This window comes from Aphelocoma coerulescens, chromosome 6, assembly GCF_041296385.1.
Source record: "Aphelocoma coerulescens isolate FSJ_1873_10779 chromosome 6, UR_Acoe_1.0, whole genome shotgun sequence".
NCBI lineage: Eukaryota > Metazoa > Chordata > Aves > Passeriformes > Corvidae > Aphelocoma > Aphelocoma coerulescens.
In genome coordinates this window covers 3,239,478-3,254,300 of record NC_091020.1, presented here as the reverse complement: position 1 = coordinate 3,254,300, position 14,823 = coordinate 3,239,478, and the positions used below count along the sequence as shown (strand labels likewise).

Here is a 14,823-nt window from a genome sequence, read left to right as displayed (position 1 = left end):
CGGAATCACTAAGGTTGGAAAAGACCTCAGAGATCATCGAGTCCAGCCTGTGACTGATTCCCACCTTGGCACTGAGTGCCACGTCCAGTCTTTCCTTGAACACCTCCAGGGATGGTGACTCCACCGCCTCCCTGGGCAGCCCACTCACTGTCTAATCACCCTTCCTGGGAGGAAATTCCTCCCAATGTCCAACCTGAACCTCCCCTGGAGCAGCTTGAGACCGTGTTCTCTCCCCCTGACCTCGGCGTCAGCGCTGGGCTTTGTGATCAGGGGGCATTTACGGGGAAACGCAGGCTCGCGTCCCTCCCAAGAAGGGGCCGGTCTCGAACCCGGGTCTCCGCGGAGGCCGGGCGGGTCTCGAACCCGCGGCCTCCCGATGCCGCCCGCCGCAGCCCCCGGCGCGCGGAGCCAGCGGGGCCGGAAGGGGGCGGGGCGCGCGCTGACGCGTTTCCGGCGGGGCGCTGGCGGCGGGGCGCTGGCGGCGGCCGCGGACGGGACTCGGTGGCGGCGGCGGCCCGGGGGCAGCCGGGGGTGAGCGGCGGGGGTGGCCGCGGGGGCCGGCCGGGCCCGGCGGGATGCTCAGCGGGGCGGCGAGCGCCTGGCAGGCCCGGGCGAGGGGCGGCGGCGGCGCGGGGGGTGACACGCAGGCAGGGCGGGGGCGGGGCGGGGGCCAGGCCGCGCCGCCCGCCCTTGAGGCCGGTCCCCCTCACCCCAGTGCCCCGTCATCCCCTGTCCCCTCTCACCTCCGTTCCCCTTCCCCCTGACCCCCAGCCCCCCGGGCCCCCCTGTCCCCGGGACCTCCGATCCCTCCGATCCCTCCGATCCCCCCGTCCCGGTCCCCCTGACCGCGGCTCCTTTCAGGCACCGACGCTTCGTAACTCGGGGCTTGGGTTTTGTCCTCCGCAGGCATTTTATTTCCAGCGATGTCTTTCATCTTCGAATGGCTCTACAATGGCTTCAGCAGCGTCTTGCAGTTCCTAGGTAATGCCGCGGCTCCCTCCGTGCCTCAGCAGCCCCTGGCAGCCCCCTCTGGGTCGGTTTGGCTTCTCCCATTGCCAGGATCCCGTAAAAGTCAGGCTTTAAGGTGGTGTGCAGCAGCTCTGGCCAGTGTGAAGTCTGGTGAGGAAGCTGTGTACCAATAAAGGGCTCTTACGCTAGTGCAGGGAGTATTTGGAGGCACTGGGCTCCCACTCAAGTGTTTCTCTTGCCCTTTAGAAGCCCAAGAGCAGCTGGGCTGGCACCCAGGGCCTGTCCAGCCCTAGGCAGTGGTGCTGCCTCGCCAGGGAGGGAACCCCATCCTCCTCCTCCTCCTTCCAGAGTCCTGGATTCCAGTGGGACTCCTTGCTGGAGGATGGGGTGCCCATTTTCTTGATCACCTCTTGAAGGGAGGATGAGAAGGACAGGGTGAGAAAAAGTCCCGCTGGAAGCCTTTGGGAGCTTTCCTGTGGCAGACACGTGCCTGGAAGTGAACAAAAATCAGTTTATCCCAAGAAAACAAGGCACTGTTCCCTGCTTTGCACGTTTTCCTGGACAACTCACTGCTGTCTTTTATGAGTTTGTTCAGTTTCCATCTCTAAATATCCCTTTGAGGATCCAGATTGATCCATAATACTCTGCTGCACGCTGTCCTCTGCTGCTAGGATGGACCAGAGCAAAGATGGAATACTCATGGAAACACAAGCTTAAGAGATGTCCCTTGCTGTCAATGTGCCTTGGAAAAAGCCTGTGTGTGTTTTCCTTGCTGCCCCGTGTCCATGCTGGAAGTGTGCACAGGTGGCAGCAGAGCTCTGGGAAAGGGCTTCCCAAAAAACCACCGGCAGCAGCAGCGCGGCGTTCCAGCTCCAGAGGAGCCCGCTGGAGCTTTCCTCTTGCTTTGTTCCTTCTCCTCGCAGGTTTGTACAAGAAGTCTGGAAAACTGGTGTTCCTGGGGCTGGATAACGCAGGGAAAACCACTCTGCTGCACATGCTCAAAGATGACAGGCTGGGCCAGCATGTCCCCACGCTACATCCCAGTAAGTCTCCCTGGGAAAAGCCTCCCGACGTGGCTTTTCCTCTGGAAGTTTGGGGACACCGTGTAGGAAGGCACCTTGGTGGCAGCTCTGCCTGGGGGATTCGAGGGTCTTAAAACTTCAGCTGGGGTTGCAGCTGTACTGTGGTTCCCCAGGCTGAAGTGGATCTGTCTTTTCCTCTCTAGAAATGCCCTAGAACTGGTGCTGCTCAGTTAATAGCAAGGGAAAATTTTCCTAATGAAAAGCATAATAAAGGATAATAATTGCAGGTTGAAAAGCTTCAGTGGGAAGCAGGGGAAAATATTTTCAGCCACTCATGATTGAAGCAACATCTCCGTTTCAGCCACTGAATTCTACAGGAAATTCAGGCAATTCCTTCTTGGAGGAGCATGTGTGGAGGAGCCAGCACAAATCCCTGCTAAATTCTGTCCATGACAACTTCCTTGTTTTCCCAAATCCCAGCCTGTGTTTTCCGTTTCAGCATCAGAGGAGCTGACGATTGCTGGAATGACCTTCACGACTTTTGATCTGGGTGGACATGAACAAGGTAAGGGAAAAAATTACCACAAACTGATCCTGACGAGCGCCAGCAATTAGCAGTGCCTAATTATTTGTTGCCTGGATTTATTTATGGAACAACACGTGGAAACAACCTCCTGGCTGTAGGATTGCTTGGAAGGAAATGCTGCCAGTTCATGCTCTGCTGCCTGAAGTATTTTTAGCTGTGGAAGACTCCGATATAATTTTGTTTGAATAATTGATGACTTTCTAGAAGTTTTAAACACGGGGTTTTTGCCCTTTTCTTTTATACACAAAACTATAGGAAGGAGGACATCTGGGCTAAAAAGGCAGCCATGGTTGCTGAGGTTTGGTGGAGTTTTCCCTGCGTGGAGATTTCACAGGGCCGTGCTTGTCCCTTGTGTTTTCCAGCTCGCCGAGTCTGGAAGAACTACCTGCCTGCCATCAATGGGATTGTCTTCCTGGTGGACTGTGCAGATCACTCACGGCTTATGGAATCCAAAGTTGAGCTTAATGTAAATACACTTCTCTTCTTTCCCAAGACCTCTGATTAGCTAAATTATAAATAACAGCCATCTCTCCCAGAGCTGGAGGAGCCAAGATGTCCTTACTCTGGGTTGAGTACGAGTGCTTGAGTTCAGGGCAGGCTCAGGTTGGACAGCAGCAGGAATTTCTGCATGGAAAGGGTGCTCAGGCCTTGGCAGGGGCTGCCCAGGGAGCTTTGGAGTGCCCATGCCTGGAGGTGTCCAAGGAAGGGCTGGAGGTGGCACTCAGTGCTCTGGGCTGGGGACAAGGTGGGCATCGGGCAGAGGTTGGACTCCATGGGCTGGGAGGACTTTTCCAGCCTCCCTGATTATGTGAGTCTTCCACAGAAGTTTGGAAGCCCCAAAAACGAGCCCTTGTTGGTCACAGAACTTAAACAAAACCATTTTCTTCAGGCAACGACTCCTTTTCCCACCTCTCTGCTCAGCTCTTGTTGGCTCTTGCACGCAGGCGTTAATGACAGATGAGACAATATCCAACGTGCCAATCCTTATCTTGGGAAACAAAATCGACAGACCAGAGGCCATCAGCGAGGAGAAGCTGCGGGAGATCTTTGGGCTCTATGGACAGACCACAGGAAAGGTAGGGAGGCATCCAAATCTGGGATTGTCACAGGCAGGGGAGAGCTTGCCTGCTTCCTTGCAGAGTGAGGCTCGATCGGGTTGGTACCAGGAGTTTGTCCTCTGCTGGGCCAGGGTGAATCGATAATGATGATGATGTGCCTGAAGGGAGCCTATGAGAGAGAGACTGTTAAGAAGCCATGGAGTGGTGGGACGAGGGGGACTGGCTTCCCACTGCCAGAGGGCAGGTTCAGATAGGAAGTTGGGAAAAATTCTTCCCTGTCAGGGTGGTGGAGGCCCTGGCACAGGTTGCCCAGAGAAGCTGTGGCTGCTGCATCCCTGGAAGTGTCCAAGGCCAGGCTGGACAGGGTGTGGAGCAACCTGGTCACGAGGGATCAGGCAGCAGGGTGGAATGTGGTGGCTTTTAGGGTCCCTTCCAACCCAAACCCCTGATGATGGGCGAGTTTTGAGGCTGCCAGGACTGTACAAAATGCAGTGCACACACGAAGGGGCCTACGAGAGGCGCTCCCTGGATGGCTGTGGCTCGCTGGGCGCTTCCCTGAGGGCACCGGGGGTGCGGATGTGACTCCTGTTTGGATTCCCCCAGGGAAATGTGCCACTGAAGGACCTGAATGCGCGGCCCATGGAGGTGTTCATGTGCAGCGTGCTCAAGAGGCAAGGCTACGGTGAGGGCTTCCGCTGGCTATCGCAGTACATTGACTGATACTGGCACGGACACGAGAGTTTTACTCCTCTGGACTGATCCTGTTCACAGCTTCCTATGGACTTTTCTATTAGAACATGGAAGGCTTTCCAAGTGCATCCTGGCATTGTCCAAGAGACTCCTGGTTTTCCGGCTGCCCTTATGGCACAGTGGTGACGCCACTCTTTTCCTGCGGCGGGGAGGCAGCGCCGTTCCTGAGTTGTCCCTGCCAGTCCGGTGACAGCGGGGCTGCTCCAGTCTGGGAAGTCCAAACTCTGCACGCTGCAATGTAACAGCTGAAAAAGAGAGCACGTCTCACCACTGTGGTTAATTGACTTCAAAAACAAAAAACTAGAAAAGGAAAAAGCAATTATATTTTTTAAAGAAAGTGTTAATGTAAACAGCGTCCCTTCTAACTTTTTAGTTTAACGTTCATCTTGTTTAGTCCAGAGTCTGGTTTAGGGTTTTTTAAAAATATATTTAACGGTATTTAGGTATTTCACAAATTACTGAACCAAGGTATCACGATATTAGAAGTCCTCAATAAACATAGCATTTGGGCTTAACTGAGCTGTAGGGTGGCTGTGCTGTGTCACGCTGACCAACAACGGCGAGGTGCCGTTGGGACTGAGGTGTGCAATCCCAGCTTCTTTAGTTTACAGGGATTTTTTTTTCTTAGTTGGAGAGGAGCACCTGGTGCAGGTGTTGGGAGTGGTGTCCAGTGGGAAGGGGCTGCCTGGTTCCCCATCAGGCCAGACCCTCCACTGAGGATCCTCTGGCCACGCCATCACAGTAAGAACCACGGAGCTGTTTTGGTTGTTGTAGCATGGAAGTGTTTGACATTTGCATATCATGAGGTGATTAATGTAGACTAAACCGGTTTCTTTTATACTCTCAACAGTCTTTTTTTTGTCTGAAGTTTCATTGCTGTCTGGCACTCGTTTTCAGTTCAATAAAGACATGTCTTTCTCCTCTGAAGGGGGAACGATCCTCAGTCTGGCTTGGTGTTTGCTGGCCCTTGGGGCCGTCAGAACACCAGCCACAGAGTTTCAGAAGCGTTTGGACAACACTCAGCCACAGGGTGGGATTCTTGGGGCTGTCCTGTGCAGGGCCAGGAGCTGGACTCAATCCTTGTCACCTCCAGCTTGGGATATTCATTCCATGATTCCATATCTGCGTGGTGCAGCCAGTGAAGGAAACTGAGGCAAGATGGAAGAGCTGCTTGCCTCTGGGCTGGCAACCAGGCAGAGCTCATGGCTTGCAGGGGCTTTGCTCTTGGTGTAAGAAACCCACACCGAGCCCCAGACAGCCAGGAAGGGGCTGGGGGACAGGAGGAGCTTCAGCTCTGACTCCCGGTGTTTGGGAGGAACTTTAACTCTCTCAAAGGGATTCTCCCAGTCCCGGTGCCTCTGTTGATGGTGGAGATGGAGGTTTGGTACTCATTTGTGCTGCAGGTGAGGTGGGAAGCGAGCGTGGCTGTGGGGTATCCGGGCCAAGGGTCCCGGGGAAGTGGGGGCCTGTGCCGGTGCCCCCGGGGAAGCGGGGACCGAGGGGCCGGGGACGTGGGGGCCGAGGGGCGGCTGCGGGCCGACGGTGCTGATTCTCCCGGGGAAGCAGGGGTCGAGGGACGGCTCCGAACCAGGCATCCCTTATGTCCCGGGAAAGCGGGGGCCGGGGGCGGCCCTGGCCCGGGGGTGCGGGGGAAGCGGGGGCCGGGGGCGGCCCTGGCCCGGGGGCCGCGGGGCCGCTCCGGATCGAGGCACCCCCGGGAGGCCCCGCGGGGGCGCGTCCGCCACGTGCGCGCCCCGCCCCAGCCAATGGGGAGGGCTCGGGGCGGGGCCGCAGCCAATGGGCGCGGCCGTGGGCGGGGCCCGGCGGCGGCGGTGATGGCGGCGGCCCCGCCGTGCTGCGCGGTGCGGGTGCGGAGCGCGGGCGGCGGCGGGGGCTGCGGCGGGGGCTGCAGCGGGCTGGTGCTGAGCCGCCGCCCCGCGCTGGTGCTGTGCCACGCCTCCGTCTTCGCCCCGTTCCTGAGCGCCGGCCCCGCCGCCTGGGCACGGCCCGCCGCGCTGCCGCCCGCCGCGCTCCGGCCGTGCCCGCGCCTCCGCGTCGTGCTGGGCTCCGAGACCGGCGGGCTGCGGGAGCTCGATGCGCGGCTGCTGGCGCTGGTGCCGTGCGCGGCGTTCCGGCGGGCGCTGGAGCGCGGCTTCGGGCTGGCGGAGCGGTGGCGGTTCGGGGCCGAGGAGGAGGCGGGCACCGACCCGCGGGCGCTGCCCTGGTTCGCCTGGCTGCGGGTGCCCGGGCTGGACGCGCCCGAGGGCGGGTGGGCGGCGCGGGCCAGCGCCGGCTGCCTGCGCAAGGGGCAGGCGCTGCTGGCCTGCGGGTCCCCCTTTGGAGACCTGTGCCCGGAGCTCTTCCTCAACACGCTGAGCCGGGGGGTGGTCAGCAACCTGGCTGGCGAGGAGAACGCCCTGGTGCTCACCGATGCCCGCTGCCTGCCCGGCACCGAGGGCGGCGCCGCCTTCGTGCCCTCGCCAGACGGGCCGCGCGTGGTGGCCCTGATCGCCGCCCCCTTCTGTTGGAAGGGCGCCGAGTGGGTCGGGCTCACGCTGCTCTGCTCCCTCGCCGCCATCCTGCGCAGCAGCGCCGGTGTCCTGGGCGAAGCCGGGGTCGTGGTGCCGCCGGTGCCGGCGTGGGTGGCCGCGGTGCCAGCGAGCAGTGGGCAGGACCCCCTGGGCTGGACGGCCCTGGTGGGGTGCGGGGCGACCTGGGGCTCCGGCGTGCTGCTGGCACCAAGGTTGCTCCTCACCTGCCGGCACGTCGTGGAGGCCAGAACCCCGCTCCATGTGACACCGGCATCCGGTCCCGGCCAGTGAGTGCGGCTGTGCCCCCCCCACCTTAACACCCCCACCCTGCGTGTCCGCCGCCATGACATCTCGTTTACCGTGTCCTTAGGGATGCCACCGTGCTCAGGGGACGTGTGGTGTTTGCCACCGAGGAGTCGTCCCCTTTCGACGTAGCCGTGGTGGAGCTGGAGGAGAGCGTGCCAGGCTTTGTCCCCCCGTGCCTGGCTGACACCTTCCTCCCAGGTAAGCAATGGGGGGACACGGGGTGTTGGGGTAGGGGGTGCGACATCCCCTTGCACCCACCTCCTGCCTCTCCCATCCCAGGAGAAGAGGTGAGCGTGGTGGGCTTCGGGGCGTTGGGGCGGGCATGCGGCCCCTCGGTGACAGCGGGGGTCCTCTCGGCCGTCGTGGCGGTGGCTGGGCGCCCTGTCATGCTGCAAACCACCTGTGCCGTCCACGGGGGCTCCAGCGGCGGCCCCCTCGTCTCCTCCCGCAGCGGATGCCTCATGGGTAAGCCAGGGGTCTCCCATGGGGAGGTGGGGGGTCCCATGCGTGTCCCCCGGCCAGACCCAGTGACGTGGGCATCACTCCTCTCCCTGCCAGGGATCGTGGTCAGCAACACCCGGGACACCGGTGTGGGGGCCACCTACCCCCACCTCAACTTCTGCATCCCCATCACCGTCCTGCAGCCCCTCGTCGCGCGCTACCGCCGCACCGGCGACCCCGGTGCCTTCGCTGGGCTCAACCGAGTGGGTGAGGGGGTGCGGGCGACCTGGCAGCTCCAGCAACGGCCAGGACCCCCCAGCAAGCTCTGACCCCCCTCCCGGCGGGCTCGTGCCAGAGACCGATGTGCCAGGGACCAAGGTGCCAGGGATGGAGCTGCCACATCTCCTCTGTGGCCCCGGCCGTCTGGGGCTCAAGCGCCTGGACTCCACAGAGCTGGTGGAGCATGGGCACCCTGGGCCAGGGGATATGGCACAGTGCCTTTGACAGCTGCTGATGACCCCAGACTGGGGAGGTTTGGGGTTTGTATTGTTGTTTTATTTTCTCCCTGGAGCCATAAATGCTGTGAGTTGAGGCCCTGGTGTCCTGTGGTGCTGAGTGGCTGTGGAGGGGGGTGGTGGAGGCCCTCACTAGGGTGTGGGTTGGGTTGGGGGGGGCAGGTTGGTCCTGTAAGGGATATTCTGGGTCAGGGATAGGATTGGGTTGGGGTCTTGTTTGGGGTTGGGGTAAAGGATGGGGAGGGAGGGCAGTTCTGAGTCTTTCTACAGCTCCGGGCCCTGTGGAAAGGGGGTTAGTTTGGGGTCCTGGAGAGGGTCAGGAGCTGGGGAGGGGACATATCCCTGGGGAGGGAGGCCAGTTCCAGCTTCATGGCAGCAGAGCGCAGGAACCAAACCCAGGGCACTGGCAGGGGGGCACTCCTACCCCAATCCACTCCCCAGCCCAGCAGTGCCCACTCACTGGAGGGCACAGCAGCAGCAGCACCACCCCCTCCCCAGGACACCCCTGCAGGGCCGGTGGGTGCAGGGGGGGCACCAGGGGGAGGAACGGGCTGGCGAGTGTTTGACACAGCACGGGGTATTTATTTCACAGCCGCTACACAACGCCGGGGGCCGGGGCAGCCACGCAAGCACAACATGAGGGGGGATGCGGGGAGGAAGGGGGGCAGCTTATCTATAAGGGGGTTTGTTGGTTTTTTTTTTCCTTTTTTTTTCCCACTTTTATTAGCGCCATTTGCCCGGTTGAAGACCACGCAGCAGCACACTAGGCCTACAAGGCTCTACCCAAAAAAAAAAAAGCTCAAATTCGCACAAGAGCGGCCCCCCCGCCCCGCTCGCCCCCTCCCCGGGCGAGCACCCCGTTGCCCCGTCCCACACGGGACCGGAGCGGGGAGCACCCACCCCATGCCACACTGGCAGCGGGGGGGTCACGGGGACCCCCAGCTGGGGGCTGCCTCCCGGCCATGACGCCCACCGGGCTCTCCTGCTCCTCTACCAGATGTAGCCGCCGTCGTCGCCCTCGCCCGCTTCGCCCTCCTCTTCCTCGCCTTCCTCGCCCGCCTCCTCCGGCTCCTTCTCCTCCTCGTCCTCCCAGCCCACGCTGCTCCCGAAGTCGCCCGAAAACCCCGTTGCTTCATCTGCGGGGACGAGGGGCAGAGGTTCAGGGAGGGTCCCGGGGCTGCAGCCCCGTCCCCAGGCGGGGGCTCCCCGCAGCTCTCACCGCAGTCGGGGCTGCCATGGCCGCGGGTGCCCGTCAGCTCAGCCCCGTGCTGGTCCACGCACCAGCACTCGCCGCCGCCTGGCTCACACTGTGCCCGCCGGTAGTAGCCGTCCTCATCGCAGCTGGGAATGAAGGTGCCTGTGGGGAAGCGATGGCCCCCCACCCCCCCCAAAGACGTGCAGTGCCAGAGCCCCCCCTCGGAGCTCCCCATCCTCATCCCAGCCCAGCTGCGCGGGGCACTGCTGGGGGAAAGGGCCCTGGGTTGCCCCACTCACCCGGCTTTTTTTTGGTTGCTTCTTGGATCTGGATCTTCTCCAGCTCCCTGAGACAGGGTGGCTCTGCAGCAATGCCACATGCTGCTCTTAGGGGGGGCATGCAGCCCCCCCGTGGCAGGCAACCCCTCACCACACAGTGTGCACCCCCAAACCTACAGCATTCATCCCTGTGGTGTGCATCCCCCCAACTCCATAGTGTGCATGCTCCCAACACCATGGAGTGCATCCCCCCCAGACCCCACAGCATGCATTCCCCATGGTGTGCATCCATCCCCATGATGTGCACCTGCCCTCGCCCAAGGAGTACATCCCCCCACCTCCAGAGTGTGCATCCCCCTGACCCCATGCTGTACATCCCCGATGGTGCACATCCCCCTTAACGCAAGATGTGCTTCCCCATGACTCACAGCACGCATCCCCACCATGGTTTCCAGCCCCCCCAAACCCTGTGGTGTACCTCTTCCCCCAAGGCAAACATCCCACAGACACCCCAAACCCACAGCAAGGATTGCCCATTACCCCATGACACACACCCTTCCCCCCATGACGTACATCCCTCCCACAGACACCCTAATGCCTAACCCACAGCATGGATTCCTCATGGCCCCATGATGTACATCCCCCACTCCCAGCTCCAATCCCATGATGTACATCCCCCACCCCCCAGTCCCACAGCATGGATCCCCCGTAACATCGTGGTACACAACCCCAATCCCACAGCATGGATTCCCCAGTCCATGGCATGCACCCCCCAGGCCATGGACCCCCCAGCCTCGCAGGGTGCATCCTCCCGACCCCGCAGTGTCCAGCCCCTGTCCCCACAGCACCGTCTCCCCCCTGCCCTGACGCACTCTCCCTCCAGAAGCAGAAGCACCACTCGGGAGCAGAGACACGGCCGTCCTTGGAGGTGTCGCAGGAGTTGAAGAAGGCGCGGATGCACACCTCGTACTTGTCCAGGTTGATGGCAGCCAGCTCGGCCGCCTCCAGGAACAGATCCCCGCTCGTGTCCAGCCGGGCGAACATCCACCCCACCGCCTCCTTGCAGGTGGCCGCCACGCTCCTCTCCAGCGCTGCAGGGCAGGATGAGGCCCGTGGCTGCCCGGCCGCGCCAGGGACAGCACCCCACGTCCCCTCCCCGCATGGCCGGGGACACGTACCAGTGGTGGGGCTGGCAGGGAGCCCGCTGGAGCCGTTCTGCTTGGCGTTCTCACGCAGGAGCTGGAACCAGTCGCGCAGGCGGTCACCCAGGTCGGCCAGATCCTGCCCGGTGCACAGTTCTGGGGGGTCCAGCGGGGCAGTGTGAGGCCGGGCAGAGCTCGGGGACAGGCCCGCGGTGCCCCGCACCCCACTCACCTTGTTTACTGTCGCCGGCAGGGCTGTGCGGGGTCGGGCAGGGGCACTGCCCCTCACATCGCACCGTCAGCTGCTTGCTGGCCAGGCACGCCTGCTGCTCCAGCTTGCACTGCGGGGCGGCAGCGGGACGTCGGCGGGGGGACACAGGGCGCGGGGCCCCGTCCCCGCGGCGGATGCCGCTGTCCTTACCGCCGAGCTGTAGGTGTGGCCGTCGGAGCCGCAGACGGCGGCCACCGGGGCGGCGTGGCAGGGCTTGCAGCCCCCGTGCGCCTTGGGGCTCAGCGGCTTGATCCTGCACGGGGCGAGAGGGTGCTGAGTCCCCGCCGCGGCCCCCCTTCCTCCTGCCACCGGCTCGGGCCCGGCCTCGCCGCACTCCTACCTGTGCTCCAGCTTCTTGCGGCTGATGCACATGGCGCGCTGGTAGCCCTGCGCCACGCACACCTTGTGCCGGCTGCACTTCACCTTCTGGCAGGGGTCCTTGGTGGTGTCCAGGGCTGGAGGGGCAGAGAGGGACTAGGGCAGGCGGGGGAGGCAGGCGGGGACCCTCCAGGGGAGCCCCGGCAGCGCTGGCCACCAGCCGGCCCTGCACAAAGCGCCGTTCGGGCCTCAGCTGGGCAGCCGCCTCGGCACCAGCTGCTGCCTCCCGGCTCGCACCAGCCCCACCACCGCTCCCAGCCGGAAGGGAAAAGCCCGGGGGGGTGCAAGCAGAAAGTGTGACCTCCTCCCCCCCCCCGCCCGCCCCTACTGGCTGGCACCGAGCCCACTGTGCCCCATCCCAAACCCATCTCAGTGGTACCTTCATCCCCAGGCTGGTTGTCCTCCCAGCTCTTGATGTAGTCATCCTGCAAATTGGGGAGAGCCTGCATGAGTACAGGTGGCAGGAAAGGTGACACCGGGCCAGGCATGCCATCACTCCGCTCGGGGCCACCAGCTCGGAGAGGCTCCCGCTGCACACACCCCCTGGGCACCCCCACAGCGGGAGGGCAGGGAGCAGGGACAGAGAGCAGCCTCCCCCCAAAAGCGGGATGTCACCCCCTTGGTAGCCCCTCGAGGCTCACCTCTACCTCCTGGCAGCATGGCAGCAAGATGGCCCAGCCAGCACCGAGAAAAGAAAAAAAGAGAGAGAGAGAGTGCCCACCGTCAGCTCTGGGACAGCCCAAAGCCCAGCTCCCAACCCCAACCCACCGACGGTGACAGGCACCCTGTGCCAGTGGGGCACCCCGACCTTCTGGTGCCCAAAGCTCTCACCAATAGCCCTGGATATCACTGGCACCGAGCACCAACGTGCTCCCCCATCTCTGGCTTTAGACTTGTAATCCTGGAGAGCCTTTACACAGGATAAAGCCTTCCCCCATCAGCCAGCTGGGAAAGCCAGGGAATAGGGATGGAAATGCATCGGGTGGAGGAAGCCCTTGGGAGACCAGTGAGGCCCTCATGGGATCCCCACGGTGCTGCCACCCTGATTCTTCAATCCTGAGCCCAGCAGGAGTGGGCCAAGATGGATGTCACTGCCTGGGGAGGCAGAACTGCTCCCACAGGACCCCGAAAGCATCCGGGGGCTGTGGGAGAGTAGCAGGGATTCAAACCCTCCCAGCAGGCAGCACCGCCCGCCCCACGGGATGCTCCAGGGTGGGCTTTGTGATAAGGCAGGAGCATGCCTGCTGCCCTGGGGAGGGCAGGCAGGGTTTGGGATGGCAGCTGGTAGCAGCGGCACGGGAGGCAGCTCTGGAGTGGGATCGCTTCAGCACGGCGGTGTTTGCACCGCAATCGATAGCCGCGTTCCCGTGCCGCGATTGGTAACATTGCGGCACCCGGCAGCTCCCTGCGGCGCGGGTCTCACCACGGCTGCCGGCCTCCTCCCCATGCATCCCCCCACTGATGCTGCTCTGTCGAAAACCCCACAAATCCATGGATTTGCTTATTAATCCAAGCTAACTGCCAGCAGGGCTGCAGCCCCCCCAGCGTGGCAGCCGTGCCACAGCAGGGTGGGCCCCACACATGTGCTGCCAGCGCCCAGGGATGGGGATCCCTCGGCCCTGAACCCCCTCGGGGATGCTCAGTGCCATGGAGGCACGTCCACACGTGCTCCCCTCGAGCACCCGCAGCCATCCGAGGTCCCAGGTGCCCAGTGCTGGCGTTGGCCGGCGGGGGTGTTGCAGGCAGGGGTCTCCAGGGGAGGAATTTACACCTTTGCACCCTCACCCGTGCTCTGCCCCCCCTAACTGGCTTATTTGGGGGGTGGTGCCCCCCACCCTGCCCTGTGATGGGCACATCTCCCTTGCTGTCATCCATCCATCCATCCATCCATCCATCCATCCATCCATCCATCCATCCATCCAATCCTCGCTGCCAAGGTGAACCCGAGTGCGCATCTGAACAAAGACCACAGGGGCTGGCTCGGGTTGGGAGGGCGGCTCGGGGTGTGCCCCCTCCCTGCCCGGCTGCTGCAGGTGTCCTGGGTCTCCCTAGGATGGGGCTGCAGCACCATGTCCCCCACCCTAGAGGACACGAGCTGGAAGTGTAAAACGAGCCCACGAAAAACCCCGATTGCCCCATAAAATTAAGGGCAGGAGCTAAATGCCATCGAGGCTGTTCGCAAGGGCTGCGTAACAGCGAGGGGTGACAGGATCCTGAGCCCGGCGTGCCAGGTGTGCCAGCGCTCCCCCAGCAGTGCCTGCATCCTCATCCTCCCTGCTTCGCGTCCCCACATCCCCAGGGGTCACCACGCCGCGGAGGCAGGGCCGGCCCCGGCTGCGGCACCGTGCGGGGCTCCGGGGACAGCCGGCGCGGCTCGGGGGAGCGGGGGTCCGGGAGGATGCCCGCGCCCTGACACGGGCTGGGCTGTCACCAAGGGTTTGAGGCCACGGCGCAGCCCCCGCAAAGGGCGGGCGGGCCCTTCCTGCACCCCCATGTAGGGCACAGGGAGAGGGTGCAGGGCACAGCACCCCCGGTCACCAGAGAGGGTCGCTTCGGCATCAAGCCCTGGCCATGGAGACATTGGCATAAACCACGCAGCTTTGGCGACGGGCAGGGAGGCGGCGGCGCTGCCGGAGCCGGTAAGCATCCCCCGGGTACCGGGGCCGCGGAGCATCCCCCGGGTACCGGGGCCGGCAGCCGCCCACGGCCGCGGCGGGACGCGGGCACCGCCGAGCATCCCCGGGCACCCGCGACGGGGCCGGGGCCGGGGAGGGTCGCGCTGCGGCAGCCGCAGCGGCGGGGCGGGGAGTGCGGGGAGGGGGCTCCCGGTGCCCGGCAGCGCGTCCCGTCCCCCCCCGCCCCGCTGCCGGCGCGGACTCACGTCTCGGAAGCGGTTCCAGTGCTTGATCCTGCCGCCGTACTGGGAGATGGACGAGAGCCACTGCTCGTCCTCCATGAAATTGCCGGGGCTCTCCCCCACCGCGGCGGGCCCGGGGCCGGTGGCGGGGCCGGCGGCGGGCCCGGGGCCGGCGGCGGCGGCGGGCAGAAGCAGGGCCAGCAGGGCCAGCAGGGCGCGGCGCCCGCCGCAGCCCCGCATGCTGCCGCAGCGCCGGGGGGAGCGGGCGCGGTGCGGAGCGGTGCGGTGCGCACGGGGAGGCGCCGGCGGCGAGTGCGGCCGCGGGGCGGCACCGGGCGGCACCGGCGGGAGGGCCGGGGCGGGGCCTCCGCCGCGCCCGCCGCACCTGCGCGCCGGCACCGGGGCGGGGGAGCCGCCGGCACCGCACGGCACGGCCGCGGCACCGGCCCCCCTTCTGTTCCCATCCTGCACCCCCGTCCCTGACCTGTCCCCGTCCCGTGCCCCTCATCCTGCATCCCGCATCG

General features: G+C 63.7%; 3 protein-coding genes across 4 annotated transcripts; 2 read left to right on the top strand and 1 right to left on the bottom strand.

Annotated features, from left to right (window-relative positions):
- The first annotated feature begins 460 nt into the window (after nucleotides 1–460).
- SAR1A (secretion associated Ras related GTPase 1A) lies at nucleotides 461–5,328 on the top strand. Its single transcript, XM_069018929.1, has 7 exons — nucleotides 461–531; nucleotides 907–981; nucleotides 1,893–2,012; nucleotides 2,491–2,556; nucleotides 2,940–3,043; nucleotides 3,522–3,653; nucleotides 4,239–5,328. Exons 2-7 carry the CDS (start codon nucleotides 924–926, stop codon nucleotides 4,353–4,355), a joined length of 597 nt encoding a protein of 198 aa, XP_068875030.1. The 5' UTR covers nucleotides 461–531; nucleotides 907–923; the 3' UTR covers nucleotides 4,356–5,328.
- An 883-nt stretch (nucleotides 5,329–6,211) lies between these two features.
- Nucleotides 6,212–8,254, top strand: TYSND1 (trypsin like peroxisomal matrix peptidase 1). The gene is made up of 4 exons (XM_069018928.1): nucleotides 6,212–7,203; nucleotides 7,287–7,420; nucleotides 7,502–7,687; nucleotides 7,781–8,254. Exons 1-4 carry the CDS (start codon nucleotides 6,221–6,223, stop codon nucleotides 7,990–7,992), a joined length of 1,515 nt encoding a protein of 504 aa, XP_068875029.1. The 5' UTR covers nucleotides 6,212–6,220; the 3' UTR covers nucleotides 7,993–8,254.
- A 485-nt stretch (nucleotides 8,255–8,739) lies between these two features.
- Nucleotides 8,740–14,593, bottom strand: SPOCK2 (SPARC (osteonectin), cwcv and kazal like domains proteoglycan 2). Of its 2 annotated transcripts, XM_069018917.1 has the most exons (11): nucleotides 14,324–14,593; nucleotides 12,084–12,092; nucleotides 11,822–11,867; nucleotides 11,405–11,519; nucleotides 11,215–11,317; nucleotides 11,026–11,134; nucleotides 10,830–10,949; nucleotides 10,524–10,742; nucleotides 9,673–9,735; nucleotides 9,398–9,535; nucleotides 8,740–9,314 (listed from the first exon to the last, which is right to left on the bottom strand). In XM_069018917.1, exons 1-11 carry the CDS (start codon nucleotides 14,537–14,539, stop codon nucleotides 9,169–9,171), a joined length of 1,284 nt encoding a protein of 427 aa, XP_068875018.1. In that variant the 5' UTR covers nucleotides 14,540–14,593; the 3' UTR covers nucleotides 8,740–9,168. The 2 variants fall into 2 exon arrangements, with proteins under 2 accessions (XP_068875018.1, XP_068875019.1); XM_069018918.1 differs by lacking the exon at nucleotides 12,084–12,092.
- Between the last annotated feature and the right edge of the window lie 230 nt (nucleotides 14,594–14,823).

Excerpts from the sequence above, each read along its gene's own strand:
- SPOCK2 (XM_069018917.1), bottom strand. The coding sequence starts at position 14,539 with ATGCGGGGCTGCGGCGGGCGCCGCGCCCTGCTGGCCCTGCTGGCCCTG. Across the intron at positions 11,135-11,214 it reads GCCACACCTACAGCTCGGCG|TGCAAGCTGGAGCAGCAGGC; the intron begins GTAAGGACAGCG and ends GCCGCCCCGCAG. Across the intron at positions 9,536-9,672 it reads AGCAACCAAAAAAAAGCCGG|GCACCTTCATTCCCAGCTGC; the intron begins GTGAGTGGGGCA and ends GCTTCCCCACAG.
- TYSND1 (XM_069018928.1), top strand. The coding sequence starts at position 6,221 with ATGGCGGCGGCCCCGCCGTGCTGCGCGGTGCGGGTGCGGAGCGCGGGC. Across the intron at positions 7,421-7,501 it reads GGCTGACACCTTCCTCCCAG|GAGAAGAGGTGAGCGTGGTG; the intron begins GTAAGCAATGGG and ends CTCCCATCCCAG. Across the intron at positions 7,688-7,780 it reads CCGCAGCGGATGCCTCATGG|GGATCGTGGTCAGCAACACC; the intron begins GTAAGCCAGGGG and ends TCTCCCTGCCAG.
- SAR1A (XM_069018929.1), top strand. The coding sequence starts at position 924 with ATGTCTTTCATCTTCGAATGGCTCTACAATGGCTTCAGCAGCGTCTTG. Across the intron at positions 2,013-2,490 it reads TGTCCCCACGCTACATCCCA|CATCAGAGGAGCTGACGATT; the intron begins GTAAGTCTCCCT and ends TTTCCGTTTCAG. Across the intron at positions 3,654-4,238 it reads ATGGACAGACCACAGGAAAG|GGAAATGTGCCACTGAAGGA; the intron begins GTAGGGAGGCAT and ends GGATTCCCCCAG.